Genomic DNA, 19,301 nt, shown 5'->3' with positions numbered 1-19,301 from the left:
GACTCCGTGATCCAAGATAGGCGGCATGCAAGACTGCCCCCAGCATTAAGGAGAAGATGGAAGTTCCCCTCCTCCAGGCCTCCTCAGCTTTACTCCCTCTGTGGTGCTACTGGAGGCAAAAAGGAGGGCACTGATGTGAAAAAGTGACTATGTGATTTAGGGCTCTTTGGTGGAGGCCTGTGTGGCCGTGAGGCTTTGTGATAGAGGACTATGTGATTTGGGGGACTTTAATGTTATGGGGAAGCGCTAATATATAGGGGGAACTGAGAACTCTGACATGAAGGGAGGATTCTGATGTAAAGTGGGGGACTCTGATTTGAAGGCGGATCTCTGGGTTGATGGGGGAACCTTCCATTTTTAGGCTGCCTTGAGATTTTGCATACTTTAAACCGTGCCGGGAGTAAAAAAAAGGCTGAGAAACACTGCTATAGACAGAAATGGAGAAAGAATAAATTATAAGGACAGAATATAAAGAAATGTCATGCTGCAAATGAAAAGCATGCAGCATGTAACTAAGGAACGGAGGTATGCTGCTATATATGTTTCTCTTACGTTCATCGACGGACACAGCGTTCCATAAATCATAACTAGTGGGTTATTTTGCCGCCTCCAGGAGTAGGAGTAGGCAGAACAAAAAACACCTGGCTAAGCCCATGGGCCATCCCCAGCTTGTATAAACCCCCCTCTCTGCTCTAGGTAATCAGTTTTAATCTGTCTAGTCAGGAGTAAGGGCCTAGGCTCCCGGCTGGGATCTCTAGTCTTAGCAACTTTCTCCTTCCTTACATCTTTTTTGTTTTTTCTCTCGGGAGATCTACAATCAACTGCACGCCCCAGCTACGCGCTAGGTCGGCTGTGACATAGCCTCACGGACAGAGGCTGGCCCGCGAGTTAAATGTCTCATAGGGTCGCATACGTCTGGGCTTGGGTCTGAGTCGCAGTGGTCCCTTGGCCGACAGCTCCCCTACTTCAGTGGCGAGGAGTTCTGTCTGGAGCGTTACCCGCACCATAGGTTAAGTACAGTCCCTCCTCTCCTCTTTTTCTTTGGGAGGGATGCGGGTAACCTCCAGGGATGGTCAGACCTATCTGCAGGTTCCCTCCTCCCATCCTTCAATCCCTCACTGAGCTGGGCTTCCCCCACTCCCTTTCCCCCCCTGTCTGGACCTGGAGTCTGGTGGGGGTCCCAGGGCAGAGAATGCAGCAGAGACTCCTGGGGTCTCCCCCACTATCCCCACGCTGTAAGGGTCCTGGGATAGTGTGTGTCCTGTCCTGGGAGTCTGGAGGGGTCCCAGTGTAGGAGATCCCTAGGTGCATGCCCTGCTGTTTGCAGTGTGGGTATAGTGACGGGGGGGTCCCAGCAGAGTCTGCCCTAAATGTGTGTCCTACCTTCGGGGGGGGGGGGGTCCTCTTGCAAAGGGTGCAGCATTGGCGAGGGTGCAGGAAAGATTCTGGGAGCATGCTTCAATGTAGCTGATTGGGGCCATTTTCCCTTAGCCTAGGTGGTCCCTGGTTGGCGGTCATGTTTGTGTAGCTGAATGATGTCATGGGGGATATTTTCCTTTAGTCTAGCTGGTCTCCGGTTGGCGGCCATTTCTGTGTAGCCGAATGATGTCACGGGGGCCATATAGAGCAGGGGTCTCCAAACTTTCTAAATAAAGTGCCAGGCTACTGTCCTTCAGACTTAAGGGAGGGCTATGGCCAGCAGGAGTGGAAAACGTCCCAGTGTCAGTGAGAGCAAACATTGCCTCAGGCTTGGTGGTCAGTGGGAGAAGGCATAGCGACCCATTGTTGGTATTAGTCTGAAGAATAGTGCCCCATCTTTGGTGTCAGTTGGAGGAATAGTGTTTCATTGTTGGTGTCAGTGGAAGGAATCATGCCCCATCCTTCACATTAGCGGGAGGAAGAGTACCCCATTGTTGGTGTCAGTGGTAGGAAGAGTACACCATCGTTTTGGGGTCAGTGGGAGGAATAATGTTTCGTATAGGTGGGAGGAATAGTGCCTGAAGGGCCGGATATAGGCAAGCAAAGGGCTGCATCCGGCCCAAGGGCCACAGTTTGGAGACTACTGATCTAGAGTGTTCAGAGTCACTCTTCACCAGACTTCTTTAAAAAATATCTTTCTGTCTTCATCTTACAATGCCCTGATTATTTGCCGCCATACAGAATAATGTTCGCTCAGCTTTAGTGGCTTGTTGATTTGTATATCATGTATGAGCCTTGATATAGATGTACTCTTTGTTACTATAGCTGAAAGCAGGCTTTCTACATATACCACTAATATTGAAACATTATTTATATTTTAGCTCTGTGAAGCAGTCTTTGTTCTGTTCTGAAAGCCTTGCTGATGGATATCTAGGATGAATGTATTCTGCTATAAAGTTTCATAGTACTTCAGCCCTGGAATCGCTAAGTACATGCTGATTACATATTACTGATTCACGTGCACTTCAAGAGCTTTGTGCTTGAAATGCTGTCTATTTCACAGCTGAATAATATGCCATTTTCAGACTGAATTACAGTAAATATAGCTGTCCAGAGTTAAACAATTTTCATAAAGAACAATTTTTATAAAGAACATTAAGCTGACAAGAGTCAGCTTAATGTGAGTGGCCCACTCTCTCTAACATACTAGCCATAGACCAAGCAGGTCAGACAGCGAAAAGTCCTGTGTTCTTCAAGTTTCATCTGACAACTTTGATGAACCCAATCTGACAAGTGGAAAATTGCTGCTATGGCTGCTCTGATGGTTGTTATGGGGTGCAGGAACAGAGGGATGTCTACTACAAGAACAAATGAGTATTATGGGGAAGTGGTGTGCAACAATTATAACATTGGAGAGTATCATCCCAATAGAGTCATATGAAAAAAATTGTATGTATGGTGGGGCGTTAAATATACCTGTAATGATTATAACCATAAATCAGCAAAAAGACACCTTCAAAAATACTACAACTTTATTTGCGTGTTTAAAAAAGTATCGCATAAAAGTACATCATTTGTAATTAGACGCCAATTCTACCACTGCAGGTAGTGAAAAAGCTTACCGACCAACCTGCGACCAACTGAATTAACCTGTGTAACAATATACGTTGAAAACAGGGGTTTAGTCTGCATAAATTTGCAAATGTGCTTCCATTGTGCAGACTCTCAGAAGTTAGAGTTAGGACTACAGAAAATGGGGTTCCTTGACTGGGCCTGTAGCTTACACATGTATTTGCAAATGTGTGCAGGCTAAACCACTGTTTAACGCATATTGTTAGACCGGTCAATTTGGTTGGTCACAGGCTGGTTGGCCCAAGTTGAGCTTGGAAATTTCTTTGGTTTTATTTGACATATGTCGCCCTTCCAGGGCTCCTTGCTGCAAAAGGCCAGTTATAGATGGGGCAGTGGGCACTTGTTTGTAGTAAAAAAAAAAAAACTTAAGTATAAAATACTCAAAGATCATATATTTTAGGTTGACGCATTTTGTGGGATGGGCCACTTCCTCAGGACCTTGGATCTCACATAGACAGAGCCATCACTTAAATTATATTGTACCCAATCCTCTTGAATTTTCCGTGAGGCATGCACCACTGATTGCGTAAAGGAGGTATATTGATCCTGAAAAGCCTCGCCGGCCCATGGGGAGACCCACCATGGGAGATAAAGATCTCTCAAAAAAGAAATGTACCATGGAAAACATGCAATTCTAAGATCAAAGCCCACAAAAATATCAAAAGGCCAGTGGAATAAGTAACATAAAAACATCAAAAAAGCCTTGTGTGAAGTGGCGCCATTTTCTGTACACCATGCTGACTTTGCTGTTTGTCTCCACTGAAGATATTTCTTTTAGTTCCTGTTTTAGTTAAATCGTACCATTGACCATTGTCACCAGTTCAGGTGCCCATTTTGTAAGATTCCCCTTTCATATTCTGGTGACATCTGACATCAGGGACAATGAGATTGATGCTATTAACAGGGAAAAACATATCAGAAATTCTAACCCTTCCCCCTCAACCCAAAACCAGTAAAATGTTTTAGTAGGAGATATTTTTTACAGCTCTGCACATTATTATAGAATCCCTGTAACGTCAGTAATGCCTGAATTGCGCAGGTGTTTGCTAAATGCTGAGCGATGAGTAAATTATTTAGTGATTGCTCCATTAAAAGTGCCAGGATTTGCTATAGCAATGTAAAACATGGTTATCTGCCATAGGTGCAGATGTTAGGAAAATACACCGTACAATAGGATCCTAGCACTCAGAGGATGAAAGCGTATTTAACACAACACACTCAACTCAAATCTTCTATATTGTAGCTTATCGTTCTGTAGAGGTGGTGGCTGCATTCCTTTCATTTTTCAGTTTTTGTCTTCTTATTTTTTTTCAACTGGTGATCCTGCTAGAACCTCCTATCCTAGAAGGACAGTGCTCATTCACAGCACCGTATCTGTGGAAGAGCAATGTTGCCCTAGGCTGTTCTCCTAATTGGTACTACAAACTATACCCCGTCTTCTCATCTCCATTATTTAGGGGCAAAGCGCTTTGTAGTTCACAGAAGAAAGCTGGGAAAACTAATAACATTCTTTGAGATTTCATTTAATTACACAGGAAGTTAGGACACTTGGTTTCTTGTAAGTTCAACAGGTACTTTTCTGTACATGCAGAATATTTTCTATACTGGTCTGAAAAAAATTTGGCTATCACATCTAATTACTGGTAAGCTGCAATGAATTACATTTTTGTATTTGGGTAGCGCTCTCCCCATAGGAGCCACTGGATAGGATGGATTCTCAGTTCTTTGCCTTGACCTGCTCAAGAACCTGACACATTAGGTTGAGTGCACAAACATTCATATAACAGAAAAGAAATGAAAGTAATATTTAGTACCTATTAGTAGAGTTATATCAAAGAAAACAGGCACCAAAACAGTAAAGGAAAATGTAATATATTGATATGGTTTGTAACTAGGCAAGCATAAAATGGATTAACAATGATAACACAATTTAGCATACAAAGTGATTAACTGTAGGGATTTGGTTTACTTGTACTTTATGCATGTGTACGCAATGTATCTTGATGTAATTTTTTTTTTTTTTTTGTCTTGTTGTTTTGTTCTGCAAAACTTTTTCTTAATAAAAATGATCTGATTCAAAAAAACAGTAGGGATTTGGTATAATATGACATTCGGAGTCTAGATCAGCATACATGATAGCAAGACCACCTCAAGTACAGCAATGAGCAGTAGTAAAGTTTAATCTACCGAGTGCAGGAACTATACTGCCAGAGCGAATTTATGGCAGCAGTGCTAGTCCTAGACCGACTGGGTATGCACTGTCCAAAAGAAAAGGATGATGGTGGCGGAGGGGGCAGGGGAACAAAGGGGACTTGCAGAATAAATATTATGGGAGTGTAGCGGTCAGAGGAGTAGGGGACCGCAATGCAGAATTCAAGTACGGTACAGCAGACAGAGAGGCTGAAGCAGATCCTGCCAACGCACACACAGAAATACAGGCTACTCTGCTATATGATCCTATCTGATTCCCGCTAACCGGGACACGTTGCTGCAACGCTCTGTCTACAGAAACCTGCTCTATGCCCTGCCACGGGTTAGCACCGGTGCACACTCACAGTTCTGTAGGTACAGCTGCTTTATCTCAGTCTCTGTGATGGTGGATGCAGTCAGGTCTCTGGATCTGTCCCTTGCTGTCTGTAGCTGCAGTCTCTTATGCACTGGTCTGGGTTTCTTTGCAGGTTGTTTATCTTGTTCTGTCACGTGGAGGTCACTGCAGTCTTTCCCTTTGCTCTGTAACTTGCTTGAGGTGCTCTGGGATGTTCTCTCCTCTCTTTCTCTGGTTCTCAGCTGCAGTCCGTAGTACCACAGTTCAGCTCTGTCTCCTCTGGCAAGATCCTGTTGCTCTGTCCCTGGATTATACAGTCTATATGCCCTCTCAAGGCCACAGCATGCAGTACCTTTCCTCAGCTCAGCACAGCCATAGAGAGACGAACACCACACTGACCCAGGAACTTCCTGCTCCCTTCTCCTTTCCAGAAAGATCCCTTCACTTAAAAAACAACAGTGACATCTTGTGGCTGAAAGATGCATGACAGTCTGTGGGAATTTCTCAATAGAAGTACAGTGTAATGGAGTTTAGTCATTCAATGGGGCTGACCCCCTACAGGAGGAGCAGTCCTTTGAGAGGTTATTCTGCCGGCTATCGTTGGGGGCCCTTTTAAGAACGTCAATGCACTTAACAACAGTCCAAATTTAACTGCATGCAATATAGGTTCGGTATAGGTGTGGCATAGTCTCTGCAGAGGTTCAAGGTAAATGTGGTTCAGATGTGGTATAGGGTTGGTATAGTTGCAGTCTAGATGCGGCATAAGTGCAGTATAGAGTTCAGTGTGGTATTGAGTACACTTGGTGTCCTGCTCTTAGTCGCTCAGTGTCTGCTAGCAGTATCCGCAATGGGTGAATAGCCCTCTCACCAGTCACTGGGATTCGGTGGTGACCTCTCGCTGTAGAAGTGGTTGCTCCTTCAATCTGTCCCCCAAAACTTCTGATGATGCTCCAGTCTCCATGCAGCTGCGGTGCATGTGCTTTGATGTGGGCAATACTATGCTACCCCCAGATGTCCTCATTCCCAGTCTCAGGCTCAGATCTCCGCTGATATGTTCTCCTGCTGGCAGATGAAAAGGCTCTCTCTCTCTCAAACTCCCTCAGTGCCAAGAGGAAAAACTTTCCTGGACAGTTTAAAAATCTTCTCTCCACTTCTACTACTGCACAGTGCCTATAGGTATCTGAAGCATAAGGAGTCCGTTTATCCAGTTACATGACCGCTTCAGGGGTCATGCAGCCTGTGGAGGAATTCCCAAAAGAAACTCAGAAGGCACTCCAACATACTCGTGCTCCCTAGACTCTTACCGTCTAGGGAGCACGAGTGTGTTGCACGAGTGTAAATTGCAAGATACACAGCACAATTCATCCTTGCAGCCATGTACCTCCAGGCTATCTCTCCAGTCTACATTGCTATGGGATTTACCAGTTAACTAGACACAAGAAGTTACAGCAGCCATCCAGAGTCCAGTCACTTCTGGCAGGATTGTCTACCATCAGGCTTTCTGTTTGGGTCTGTTCCTCTCGGACACAATTAACCACAGCAGCCATCCAGAGTCCAGCAATTCCCGGCAGGGTCACCTACCATCATTATTCCAGGCTTCTTGTTTGGCTTTGTCCGGTAAGAGTCTAGGGAGCACGAGTATGTTGAAGTGCCTTCTGAGTTTCTTTTGGGAATTCCTCCACAGGCTGCATGACCCCTGGAGCGGTCACATTTACTTATGCCCTTAACGTTCAGCTTTTGGTAAGAGGCTAAGCTGGTGGTGGGACTCTGCACCTTCCAATCACAGTTCACATCTTCCAGAGTTTGAAGTTTAAGTCACCATACTTGCACCTTTATCTATGGACTTTTGATTAACATGGACGTTTATTGCACATTGGTGATTCACTAGTCACATTTCGAACTATTTTGTTAGCACGATTTGTACTGTTTTTTTCCACTTACTTAGTTATAAGTGATTTGTTTACAATATTTTTGTATGTTGTATATATGTATTTGGGTTAGCGCACCTGATTTTTTACACATTCTATACATTTCACTCTAAGGTAGCAGCACACCCCAATCCGAATCAGCGCACTTTCCTATACATCACAATGGTCAACAAGAGCCAAGAAGAAATAGTGCAAAATACAAATTGTTTATACATTAAAAGCTGTTTAAAAATACACTTATTAATCATTACAGCTGAACAATTTCAAATTTATGTAGTAAAGCTAAAAAAAAAAAAAGTTTCTGTTCTTGAAACTGCTACACCTCACAAAACTAGGAGGTTGTTCTACTATAAAGTTGAAAGCAGTTTAAACATTTTAGCTGTAAATTTGAGCATTTATTGCTAGAGATCCATACTTGTGACTTATAGTGCATTCGGAAAGTGTTCACAACGCTTCACTTTTTCCACATTTTGTTATGTTACAGCCTTATTCCAAAATTGATTAAATTCGTTTTTTAGTTCAAAATTCTACAAACAATACCCCATGATGTCAACGTGAAAGAGGTTTGTTTGAAATGTTTGCAAATTTATTAAAAATAAAAAATGAAAAAAATGTACATAAGTATTCACAGCCTTTGCTCAATACTTTGTTGAAGCACCTTTGGCACTGATTATAGCCTTGAGTATGATGCAACAAGCTTGAAACACCTATTTGTGGGCAGTTTTTTCCATTCTTCTTTGCAGGACCTCTCAAGCTCCATCAGGTTGAATGGTGAGCATCGGTGCACAGCCATTTTTCAGATCTCTCCGGAGATGTTCAATTGGGTTCTAGTCTGGGCTCTGGCTGTGCCACTCAAGGACATTCACAGAGTTGTCTGGTAGCCACTCCTTTGTTATCTTGGCTGTGTGCTTAGTGTCGTTGTCCTGTTGGAAGATGAACCTTCGCCCCAGTCTGAGGTCCAGAGCGCTCTGGTGCAGGTTTTCATCAAGGATGTCTCTGTACATTGCTGCATTCATATTCCCTTGATCCTGACTAGTCTCCCAGTTCCTGCCACTGAAAAACATCCCCACAGCATGATGTTGCCGCCACCATGCTTCACTGTAGCGATGATATTGGCCAGGTAATGAGCGGTGCTTGGTTTCCTCCAGACATGATGCTTACCATTAATGCCAAGGAGTTCAATCTTTGTTTCATCAGACCAGAGAATTTTGTTTCTCATGGTCTGAGAGTCCTTCAGGTGGCTTTTGGCAAACTCCAGGCGGGCTGCCATGTGCCTTTTACTGGGGAGTGGCTTCCGTCTAGTCACTCTACCATACAGACCTGATTGGTGGAGTGCTGCAGAGATGGTTGTTCTTCTGCAAAGTTCTCCTCTCTCTCCACAGAGAAACACTGGAGCTCTGTCAGAGTGACCATAGGGTTCTTGGTCATCTCCCTGACTAAGGTCCTTCTCCCCCTGATCTCTCAGTTTGGCCGGACGTCCCAATCGAGGAAGAGTCCTGGTGGTTCCAAACTTCTTCTATTTATGGATATTGGAGGCCACTGTGCTCATTGAGACCTTCAATGCTGCAGACATTTTTCTGTACCTTTCCCCTGATCTGTTTCTCAAAACAACCCTGTCTTGGAGGTCTACAGACAATTCCTTGGACTTCGTGGCTTGGTTTGTGCTCTGACATGCACTATTTACTGTGGGACCTTTTTTAGACAGGTGTGTGCCTTTCCAAATCATATCCAGTCAATTGAATTTACCACAGATGAACTTCAATCAAGTTGTAGAAACATCTCAAGGATGATCAGTGGAAACAGGATAGACCTGAGCTCAATTTTGAGTGTCATGTCAAAGGCTGTGAATACTTATGTACATGTGATTTTTTTTCATTCTTTATTTTTAATCAATTTGCAAAGATTTCAAACAAACTTCTTTCACATTGTCATTATGGGGTATTGTTTGTAGAATTTTGAGGAAAATAATACATTTAATCAATTTTGGAATAAGGCTGAACTAAAATGTGGAAAAAGGGAAGCGTTGTGAATACTTTCCGGATGCACTGTAAAAAAGAATGGTTATGGGGAAAGAAAGGCAAAGTATTGGGATCCAGAGGACTGGTGTTTTGATATTATGTTTTATGTAATTTTCATATGCGATTTAACAGACGATGATAATAATTGATTATGTTACAGGTTCTAAAGGCAAAAGGGTTTTTTTTTTTTTACCTTATTGCATTCTCTAGATAAAGGTAAAAAAACATCCTGTGAGCAGCCCCCCAACCCCCACTATATAAATACCTAAGCCCAATCTCGATCCAGCGATGTGCCCAAGAGCAGCAGCTCTCTCCACTCTCTCCCTCCTTATGGGACATTGCCTCCTGCTGCTGTCAATCAAATCAATCAATCATCCTGTGATGGAGTGGGGGGCGGAGTCAAGCTGCACTGTGTATGTCTATGGACACAAGCAGCACAGCTCGGGATCGAGCCTGCAGGTGTGCCACAATAGTAAGTAGCCTCCTGTGGTGGCACACCGAGAAGAGGAGGAACCAGGGGATTCCATTAAATTGTAAAGATTTCCTCCCACTTCCTGTTTGGCTATGGGGCAGTAAATTAAGGTAAATCTCCGCAATGGGACAGGAATGGCAAAAATTAAACTGACAAGACCTATAACCTCCCCTTACTCTATCTAAAATAAAAAAAAAAGTGCCTATAATTCTAGTTAACAAATTTCTGCTAAATTTATGACCAGGACTAAGAGGATATAACCATGCCAGTGGTGCAGCAGAAAACATATAGCACAGTGATAAGGGTAAGTGGTCCAGGCATTGAGCAAAGGAAGGATTGGGGGCAGGAACAAAGAAATACATCTGTTTCATTTACTCATTGGCAATTAACAGAAATAAAATAAAGATTTCTTATTATGTACAACTGAAATAAGCAAGGGATTGCAGGAGAGTCCTACTACCTACCTGCCAGGTATAGGTTACCATGTCAGTGTCTGCACTATCCCTAGATCAAAAGCCCTTTGGCAGCTAGGTAAGTGCCATGCAAGTTTCATTCAAATAGCGTAGCTTTCCTTTTACCCTGGGTACTCCATACTATATAATCTAGCTAGGTACTGCATATACATTAACCCCTACCTCCTATATTGATTACCAGTAGCTGATATCTATGGTAAGTCACTTTTATTATATAGCAGCTTCTCTGCCAAAGGCAAAAAAGAAGAAGAATTTTTAATATTTACCTGCCGTATGCATCATTGCAAGCTTAAAAGCCCTCAAGGGTTTCTAGTATTTACAGTATATATTAGATTTTGATCACCCAAAGGTTTGCAGGAAAGTCCTACTACCTACCTCCAGTATGCCAAAACAATTTCAAACTGCTATGTGCTCAGTGCAAGGGGATGTCCACATGCAGGATTGGAACACTAGGGGGAATCCGCCACCGAGTTATGCACCCACTTGCCAGACGACCCCTTGGGGTCTAGCTCGGGTAAATGGTCTTTGGAATGGTTTTTAAATTATCCACAGCCGTTCCCTTGTATGAGTCCCACTAGGATGTGTATGAGGGTCCGTTCCACTATCCCCGAGGAATTTGATATTGCGTCCACTGTATATCCTCCTACTGGGTGTGGTGGTCTCAGATGAGGCACAAGGAAGGAGGGAGGCTCATGGTGTAGTATGTAATATACTTGTTTAATTAAAAAACGTAGTCACTTACATGTTCAATACAGAAAAAGCGGCTAAACCAGGAAGTACAGCGATGGCCGGTATGCGTTTCGGCGTACATTCCAGTAGCCGGAAGTGACGTGGGCGTAGTGCGTGACCCGACGCGTTTTGTCATCAAACGTATGACGACATCCGCTTGCACTGAGCACATAGCACTTTGAAATTGTTTTGGCATATTGCACTTTTTGCACCAGTATTTATAATTGAACCTTTTTGAAGCACGGACACTTTTATTTTTCAGCACTTTAAAGGACCTGTTGGGGGTTCACTCTTCATATGATTTTTAAAAGTGTTTTTTATTTTTATATGAATTATATATAATTTGTTTTTGATGTGGTTAATAGGACACTGTGATATATTTGAGCGCAGTCTCCCCTTCCCTATTCACTAAGTTCACAACCTCTTAAGGAAGCTCAGGAAATTATCTAATTATTATATTTGCACAGTTACACTTTATTATAAATCTTTTCTCAATAGAATCCTAGGCGCGGTCACGTGAGGTTATATACTCACAACTTTTACTTTCAATCTGTCTCTCTGTAGCTGAGAACTCAGATGAGAAGTCCACTGTGATGATAGGACAGTCAAAACTATAAGAGAACCCCCCCCCCCCCCCCCCACACACACAGTTGCAGAACACCGGCCGCCCACATATAGGGGTGCCAGACTGATTTGTCTCCTGGCCCAGTTCAACCAATAAGATTGGTGCTTCACTAAAAGTGTAGCGCAAGCCAGAGGGGGCTCTTTCCGTGCTGCCCCCCTGCAATATGCTGCCCGAGGCCAAGATACAGTGTTGATTGCATCATACAAAACCTATTTTGCAAAATTTTAATCTAAAATGAAACCCATTGACGGCACTTAGGGGAAAACACATTAATCATTCTGGCTTTGCATATTGACAGCGAATAGATTAAAGTGAATTGTCAATTATTCAGCTGTTTGTTGTTTATACAGATTTGCAAGTTACGTATTCAGAGTAGAGTATGGAGAAGTGAAGTCTTGGATCAGCACTTCAGATTCATTTATATTATTTTGTCCTTCATTATTCCATGATAAAATCTCACTTTTCTGATCTTACAGCCCATTATTACTGTCACTGTGTTATATGTTATACAGGTGGCAATTCATATAGTGTAGACAGCTACCTGACCAGCAGTTAACCTTACTGGGTAGGTGTGACTATACACAATACCTTATTAGAGTGCAAGCTGCCAAAATTGGGCCATGCAGGGCTTCCCTTGACATGAGAATTCGAGGGTGTAACCTGTATTAAATGCTTATTTGTAAAATCATTTCATAATTGCAATTTACACTATATTACCAAAAGTATTGGGACACACATGAACTTTGTCTTAGTCCGTAGGGTTCAATATTGAATTGGCCCAACCTTTGCATCTATAATAGTTTCAACTCTTCTGGGAAGGCTGTCCACAAGGTTTAGGAGTGTGTTTATGGGAATGTTTGACCATTTTTACAGAAGCGTATTTGTGAGGTTAGGCCCTAAAGTGGATGAGAAGGCCTTGGTTACAGTCTTCGCACTAATTCATCCCAAAGGTGTTCCATCGGGTTGAGGTAAGGACTCTGTGCAGGCCAGTCAAGTTCCTCCACCCCAAACTCGCTCATCCATGTCTTTATGGACCTTGCTTTGTGCATTGGTGCGCAGTCATGTTGGAACAGGAAGAAGCCATCCCCAAACTTTTCTCACAAAGTTGGGAGCATGAAATTGTCCAAAATATCTTGGTATGCTGACGCCTTAATAATTTCTTTCACTGGAACTCAGGGGCCAAGCACAACCCCTGAAAAACAATCCCACACCACAATACCCCCTCCACCAAATGATTTGGATGAGTGCACAAAGCAAGGTCCATAAAGACATGGATGAGCGAGTTTGAGATGGAAGAACACTTCTGGTCTGTACATAGTCCTGACCTCAACCCGATAGAACACATTTGGGGTGAATTATAGACTGACTACGAGTCAGGCCCTCTCGTCCAACATGAGTGACTGACCTCACAAATGTGCTTGTGGAAGAATGGTGAAACATTCCCATAGACACACTCCTAAACCTTGTGGACAGCCTTCCCAGAAGAGTTGAAGCTGTTATAGCTGCAAAGGGTGGGCCAACTTAATATTAAACCCTACGGACTGAGACTGGGATGCCATTAGAGTTCATGTGCATATAAAGGCAGGCGTCCCAATACTTTTGGTAATATAGTGTATAAATATAAACCCGTTTAAAATGTTGTAAATTAAAAGTGGTATTAAGCTCATTTTTGTTTCTTAAATTGAATACCAATATTATAACTTGCTTGTATTTAATTTTTTTTTTTGTTTTTGTAAATTTCCTCCTCAAAACTTTTTCTTTTTTAACTGTCCCCCAGCCACCCTGCTACATTGCTGTGGTATGTTTGCCTCCATGCCTCCAGGACCTATGGAGTCCTGTAGGAAGCTCCTATATATGCATCTGGGACAACAAATGTACATGCAGCCATTGAGAGTGTAGCACAGACAGGCAGCACAAGGGGAATGTGACTAGCCTTGTACACCCAATGAGAATATCGGATGCTTTCGTTCCTGAGCATGAATTGTCTTTGTCACGCGATTTATTCCGTACAAACACTATACTAATTACATGAAAATTGTTTGTCCTGTTATTTTACAAGAAAAATTTTCATGCTTGTGCCTTCAGATTTTTTCTCATGATGGGTTCTCGAAAGCTGTGTACTAACGAATAGATTATCGGAGGATTGCTCCGAATGCGTTTTTTTTTCCCGCCCAATATTCTCATTGTGTGAACGGGCCATGACACTGAGGAACTTTACCCCTATTCATGATTAAAGTGATTGTAAAGTCTTTTTTTTTTTTACAAACATGTTATACTTACCTGCTCTGTGCAATGGTTTGGCACAGAGAAGCCCGGATCCTCCTCTTCCTGGGTCCCACGCAGGCACTCCTGGCTCGCATGCAGGTGCTCCTGGCTCCTCCCTCCTGCCAGGTGACCCCACAGCAAGCGGCTTGCAATGGGAGCACTCAAGCAGGTGAGCTCCTGATCAGCGGCTCTGAGTGTCCATTCACACATAGAGGCACGGCGCAGCCCTGCCCTGCCCTCTCCATCACCTGGTACGCTCACTGGCTGTGATTGACAGCAGTTGAAGCAAATGGCTTCCACTGCTGCCAAAAGCCATTAAAAACCATTAGCCATTGTGCGAGCCGAGGGTGAGACAAGGTTTTCGAGGACATCGCTGGATCAAGAGGGGACTCAGGTAAGCATTAAGGGGGCTGGGGGGGGGGGGGATGCTACACGCAAGTTTTTTACTTTCATGCATAGAACGCATGAAGGTAAAAAATCTTGTGCCTTTACAACCATTTTAATTTTGCTTTTAACCCCTTATTAGCTTGTCCCTGTGTTTGAAAAGCATATTCACCTGCACAGCCAAACTAGCATTGTCCTGCTATGATGTGCAATCAACTGCTGCTTGCTGGGTCCTGAACTGTCATTTCTCTTTCTGATGTCATCAGGAGCCAGTTGTAGCTTCTAGGTTCCTGCAGCCAGCCTCCTGCCAGTTCTGCCCCTCTTCCACTTGCTCTCTGTAAAATAAAGCCTTATGTAAATACCTTTTTTTTAGTTTTTTCATTGCGATCATGTGACCATACAGCTCCTTTCTGAGCACTCCCCTCCTCTGGCAATGATTACAGCCAAAGACACTGGCCAGTGACATCACAGCTCTATGTAATTTATCCCTGTTGTTGGCCCTCCACATTACACAGAGGACCCAGAGCTTTGTGGTCATGTGAGAGCATAGAAAACTGATTACAAAGGTATTCACATTTCAGTTTATTAGAAATGTATGGGGGGAAATTGGAAAGAAACATTTCAAAGTCGGTTTATAGTTTAGCCTTGTGTTTCACTTTATACTCCCTGTGAAACCTAAGGTGTTAATCCTCTGCATTGTGTAAAAAGGCTACTTGATCTTGTATGCACAGATCCTCCTTCTTCCACTGACTCCAAAACATGTCCGGATAGGACAGAGTCTTTGGAGTCAGGCAGCACATGCTCAGTTTGGTGTTTATTGCTAGAAAGGTTTTTTTTTTTCTTAGGCGGGTGCATGTGATCAGCACAGGGCCAATCAGCACTGTCCAGACATGTCCAGACAGGGGTCTAGAGCCCTTCAGCCTTATAGGACAGTTCAGTGCAGTATGAAAACTCCTCCTATAAGCTTAACCCGGAACTGATAGAAGTCACAAGACTGCTATATACTGCTGATAAGAAAAGGTATTTAGAAGCAGTTTATATTTATTAAAATAATTGCATTTCATTGTTCTGTATACTGTGGGAGACCAGATATAGTGAATGCAGGTTCTTGGTTTAGTAACACATTAATCTCTATGACTTCTTGGGTTACCTTCACACTGCTTTGCTTTTACTTTCAATTTGTAAGTTCTACATATCCCATGGTACCTTGCTGCCAGCAAGCAGCGGTTCCTGTACTGACTCCGCCTCCTGAAACTCCACCTCTGTAGTCAGAAGGCAGGCTCTGTGAAATGTGTGACATTGCAGTGCCTACTCACAGGGCATAGTAAATAGGTGTCACAAAATTCAAGTTAAATTCAAGTTAAATGTGTGGGATCTTCACAAAGCAAGTTTACAAATTTCAAGACTATTCAGATTAAGACTCCATTCACACTAGCGTGACTTGTCAGGCGACTTGGTCGCCTGACAAGTCGCGGTGGGTCGCTCGCCATTGAATAGTACAGGACCCATTCTAATAGGAGCAACACAAGTCGCTCCGACTTAGAAAAAGGGTCCTGTACTACTTTGGGGCGACCTGGAGGCAATTTGCATTGACTTCAATGATATGAAGTCCGTGCAAGTCGCGCACTTCACAGGTCACCCCACCAAGTCATGTCGCCCCTGTCTGAACGGGGTCTAATAGGAGTAGGCTAAAATAAGAGATACAATGTATATCATTTGACATTTTGAACAACAGTACATTTTAAGTATAAGGGTGTAGTAGGTCTAATATACAGGAATGCAGGGGAGGACTGGGCCAGGGGGCAGGGGGGAAATTGCCCCCTGGGCCACTTTTATGCCCCGTAAAAAGGCTGCACTGCTTCTGCTAAAGACATGCATAAAGGATTCCTGGTGAAGAGAAGTAAAACTCCCTGCTGCTGACCTACTGAGTGCAGGTTGAAGACAAGGGCAGAGCGCAGGCCTCCACCCCCCCCAGCAAGGATGGTGTAAACTGTATCCGAGCAGAGACTAGTTTAATGCCCCACTGAAGACTCTCCTCCCCCCGGCCAGCCCCAACCAAGATGTCCCAGCTTCCCCCAACTGCCCCCTGCTGGCCAGGTCACGAACCGGGATTCAGCCAGTGAGTAGAAAGTACCGGGGGCAGAGCTTCAGACTGGAATGAGGTTCAGGAGGAGGACAGGTAAAGGGAGAGTGGGAGCAGGCCCGAGTCACTGCATCATGGGCCTCTGCTTTTACTTGCCCCCTGGGCTGAAAGTTGCCAGTCTGCCCCATGCAGGAATGGTTTGAATACAAGCAACTCTGTAGAATCTGTTTGCTGTTGGCTTCTTTTCCTAAAGCGTTACCATGTTTGAATTTTCATATTATATTTAAAGCTCCTAGTAGTATTTGTTTTCATTTTAAGAATGTGGTCATTCCAGGCTCTTCACAGACTCCATTCATAGAGCCCCCATGCAGCAGTGCAGCAGCAGGTGTTTTTATGCCTGAACATGTGAGTTTATAGAATGGGAAAGAGAACGCACTTAAACAGAGAGATGTCAATTGTCAGGCCCAGCAGTGAAGCACAAAAGCAGCACCTTTGTTTGTGTTTCATGCCTATTGTAAAGTGAATACAAGCTAGGAGCACAAAGCCCATAGTTTCTTGCTGTGAGCAGGCCAAACGTAGCTCCGGGTCAATAAAACATCCCCTCTCTTCTCACAAAGCCCCAGTGAACGCATGAATGACACTGACAACCCAGAATATTTTCCTCAATAGATTCTGTAAATTCTTTCCCACAGAAGTCAACGAAAGGCTCAGTTGTCCTGGACTACGTATTCCGTCATCTAAACCTTGTGGAGATTGATTACTTTGGGCTCCGCTACTGTGACAGAAACCATCAGACGGTGAGTGACTCTGGACATTCTGCTTGTCCAACCATAACGTTTTCCTCTGTGATTCTTATTGTCCTTATGTATCTCGATTCAATTTAGGCTTTAGGAATCTAATATACTTTTTACTAATAGCACCTTGTCATATGTACTGTTTCCTTTCAGAAATGTACTTGCATATTTCACATACGTAGTTTTGCGATGGCTGAAAGCATTTATTTGTTATGCAGCCAGTTATACATCTCTTCTGAGGAAAACTACAGAATCTTGGAAAAAGTACCAGATATCTTTGTTGGGTAGGCTAGCTTCCCTGTACCCTTTACATTTTATCCCTCTTTATGTCATTGCATATCCTAATCCAGCAGGCGTCTCAGGTTTATTTCGCATGATTCTAGGCCTTTAAAAAGGTACTATTGCATCCCAAGTCCAAGAGGGGATGGGTGACTCTGCATATCATTACCAATATCAAGCATCACGAATCATCCCTTTAATTTCCCACTTTACATCCTTCAATACACCCATTATGGGTCAGCACTGAACCGTACCTGGTAGTGCCTATGGCAGTGTTTCTCAAGTCCGGTCCTCAGGGCACACTAACAGGCCAGATTTTAAGTATTACCTTGGGGAGATGCAGACTAGAATACTGCAATCACTGAGCAGCAAATGATATCACCTGTGATGTATTTTAGTTTTCTTGCAAACCTGGCCTGTTAGTGGGTCCTGAGGACCGGAGTTGAGAAACACTGGCCTATGGTGAGACATGGTTCTATGGATCTCTCCTGGTCTATGGAATCATTTTGCAAGTCTCCTCCATTTATTGAAAATATGGGATTCCGTGAAATACCCATGGAGACTTTTTGATGCCCCACTATATGAGGCAAACTATAAATTATTGCTTAGTTGATATACGGTACCCCATAGACTGGTTAATTTGTTTGGGGCACCTTGTATTTTTGTTTACAGGGTTGTCAAGCAGCTGGCACTTTAGTATACATATGCTGGGTCTGCCCTAGAATCAACATTTTTTGACCAGGGTCTACTTCTTTATACGGTTCCCCCAGCATCCCCAAAAATCCCAACTGGGCTTAACTGATTCTTAAACCACTTGACTGTATTATCGACCAACTTCGTCTTCTAACCTTCATTTTTGCAGCTGCCAAGCAGACCTTGACCAGAGCATATGGTCTGGAATCCTGATGGTTTAACAGCTCAAACAAAAAACGTGGTACCTGTTTAATTATAGGTTGGAGTCCCCTCTCCACAAGAAAGTTAAAAATTTCAAAAGGATCTGGACAATTTAACCTTTTCTGGTGCCAATTTAAAGTGGTTGCAACCCTAAAAAAAATAAAAGTGATCCTGTTCCCTTATAGTGGATTAAACAGCACATTGCTTGTGCTGTCTAATCTGCCCCTTTCTAAATGGCCATACACACTATAAGATTTTCTGAAGACTTTTTCCTTCAGATTTACCTTTTCTATGTAGTGCAAGGGTCTGCCAGATTGCATACATATTGAAAGTGTTTAGGTTTGACCTCATATTATATGGTTTTGGTAAGTCTAAAGGAAAAAGTCTTCAGAAAATCTTATAGTGTGTATGGCCCATTAGATGTTTAAAAAACTGTCTCCTCTTGCCAGTTCTTGTGTCTCCCTCTGTGTCCTAACCACGATAATCATGGCTCCATAGCCCTGATTAGCTAGTCAGTTTATGTGCCTCCTTTGTCTGCAGCTCTGCTCTCTCCCCCTCTCTCCTCCCCCCCCCCCTCTCCCCTGCCTGTCAGCTCCGTGTGTCTGTGCCTCCCCCCCTCCTGCCACTACCAGTAGATAATTAAACTTTAAAAAATGTCACTGGCAGCCCCTCAGTTTTATGCGGCCATAATGCACTAAGTATATTTTTAAAACAAAGCCTCTAAATACCTTTTTCAGAGTTCTTCAGGTTGGTCACATGAC

The 19,301-nt window shown here is 43.4% G+C and overlaps 1 protein-coding gene across 1 annotated transcript in view; it reads left to right on the top strand.

Moving 5' to 3' along the window:
- The window catches only part of EPB41L4A (erythrocyte membrane protein band 4.1 like 4A), a 445,595-nt gene that overhangs the window by 117,840 nt on the left and 308,454 nt on the right, over positions 1-19,301 (top strand). The window contains exon 2 of the mRNA XM_082243130.1: positions 17,266-17,370. Coding sequence (XP_082099256.1) covers positions 17,266-17,370 — 105 coding nt within the window. The remainder of the gene's footprint in view (positions 1-17,265; positions 17,371-19,301) is intronic.

This window comes from Pelophylax lessonae (assembly GCF_965119305.1).
Source record: "Pelophylax lessonae genome assembly, chromosome: 1".
NCBI classification, from domain to species: domain Eukaryota; kingdom Metazoa; phylum Chordata; class Amphibia; order Anura; family Ranidae; genus Pelophylax; species Pelophylax lessonae.
This window is presented reverse-complemented; position numbering and strand designations above follow the sequence as displayed.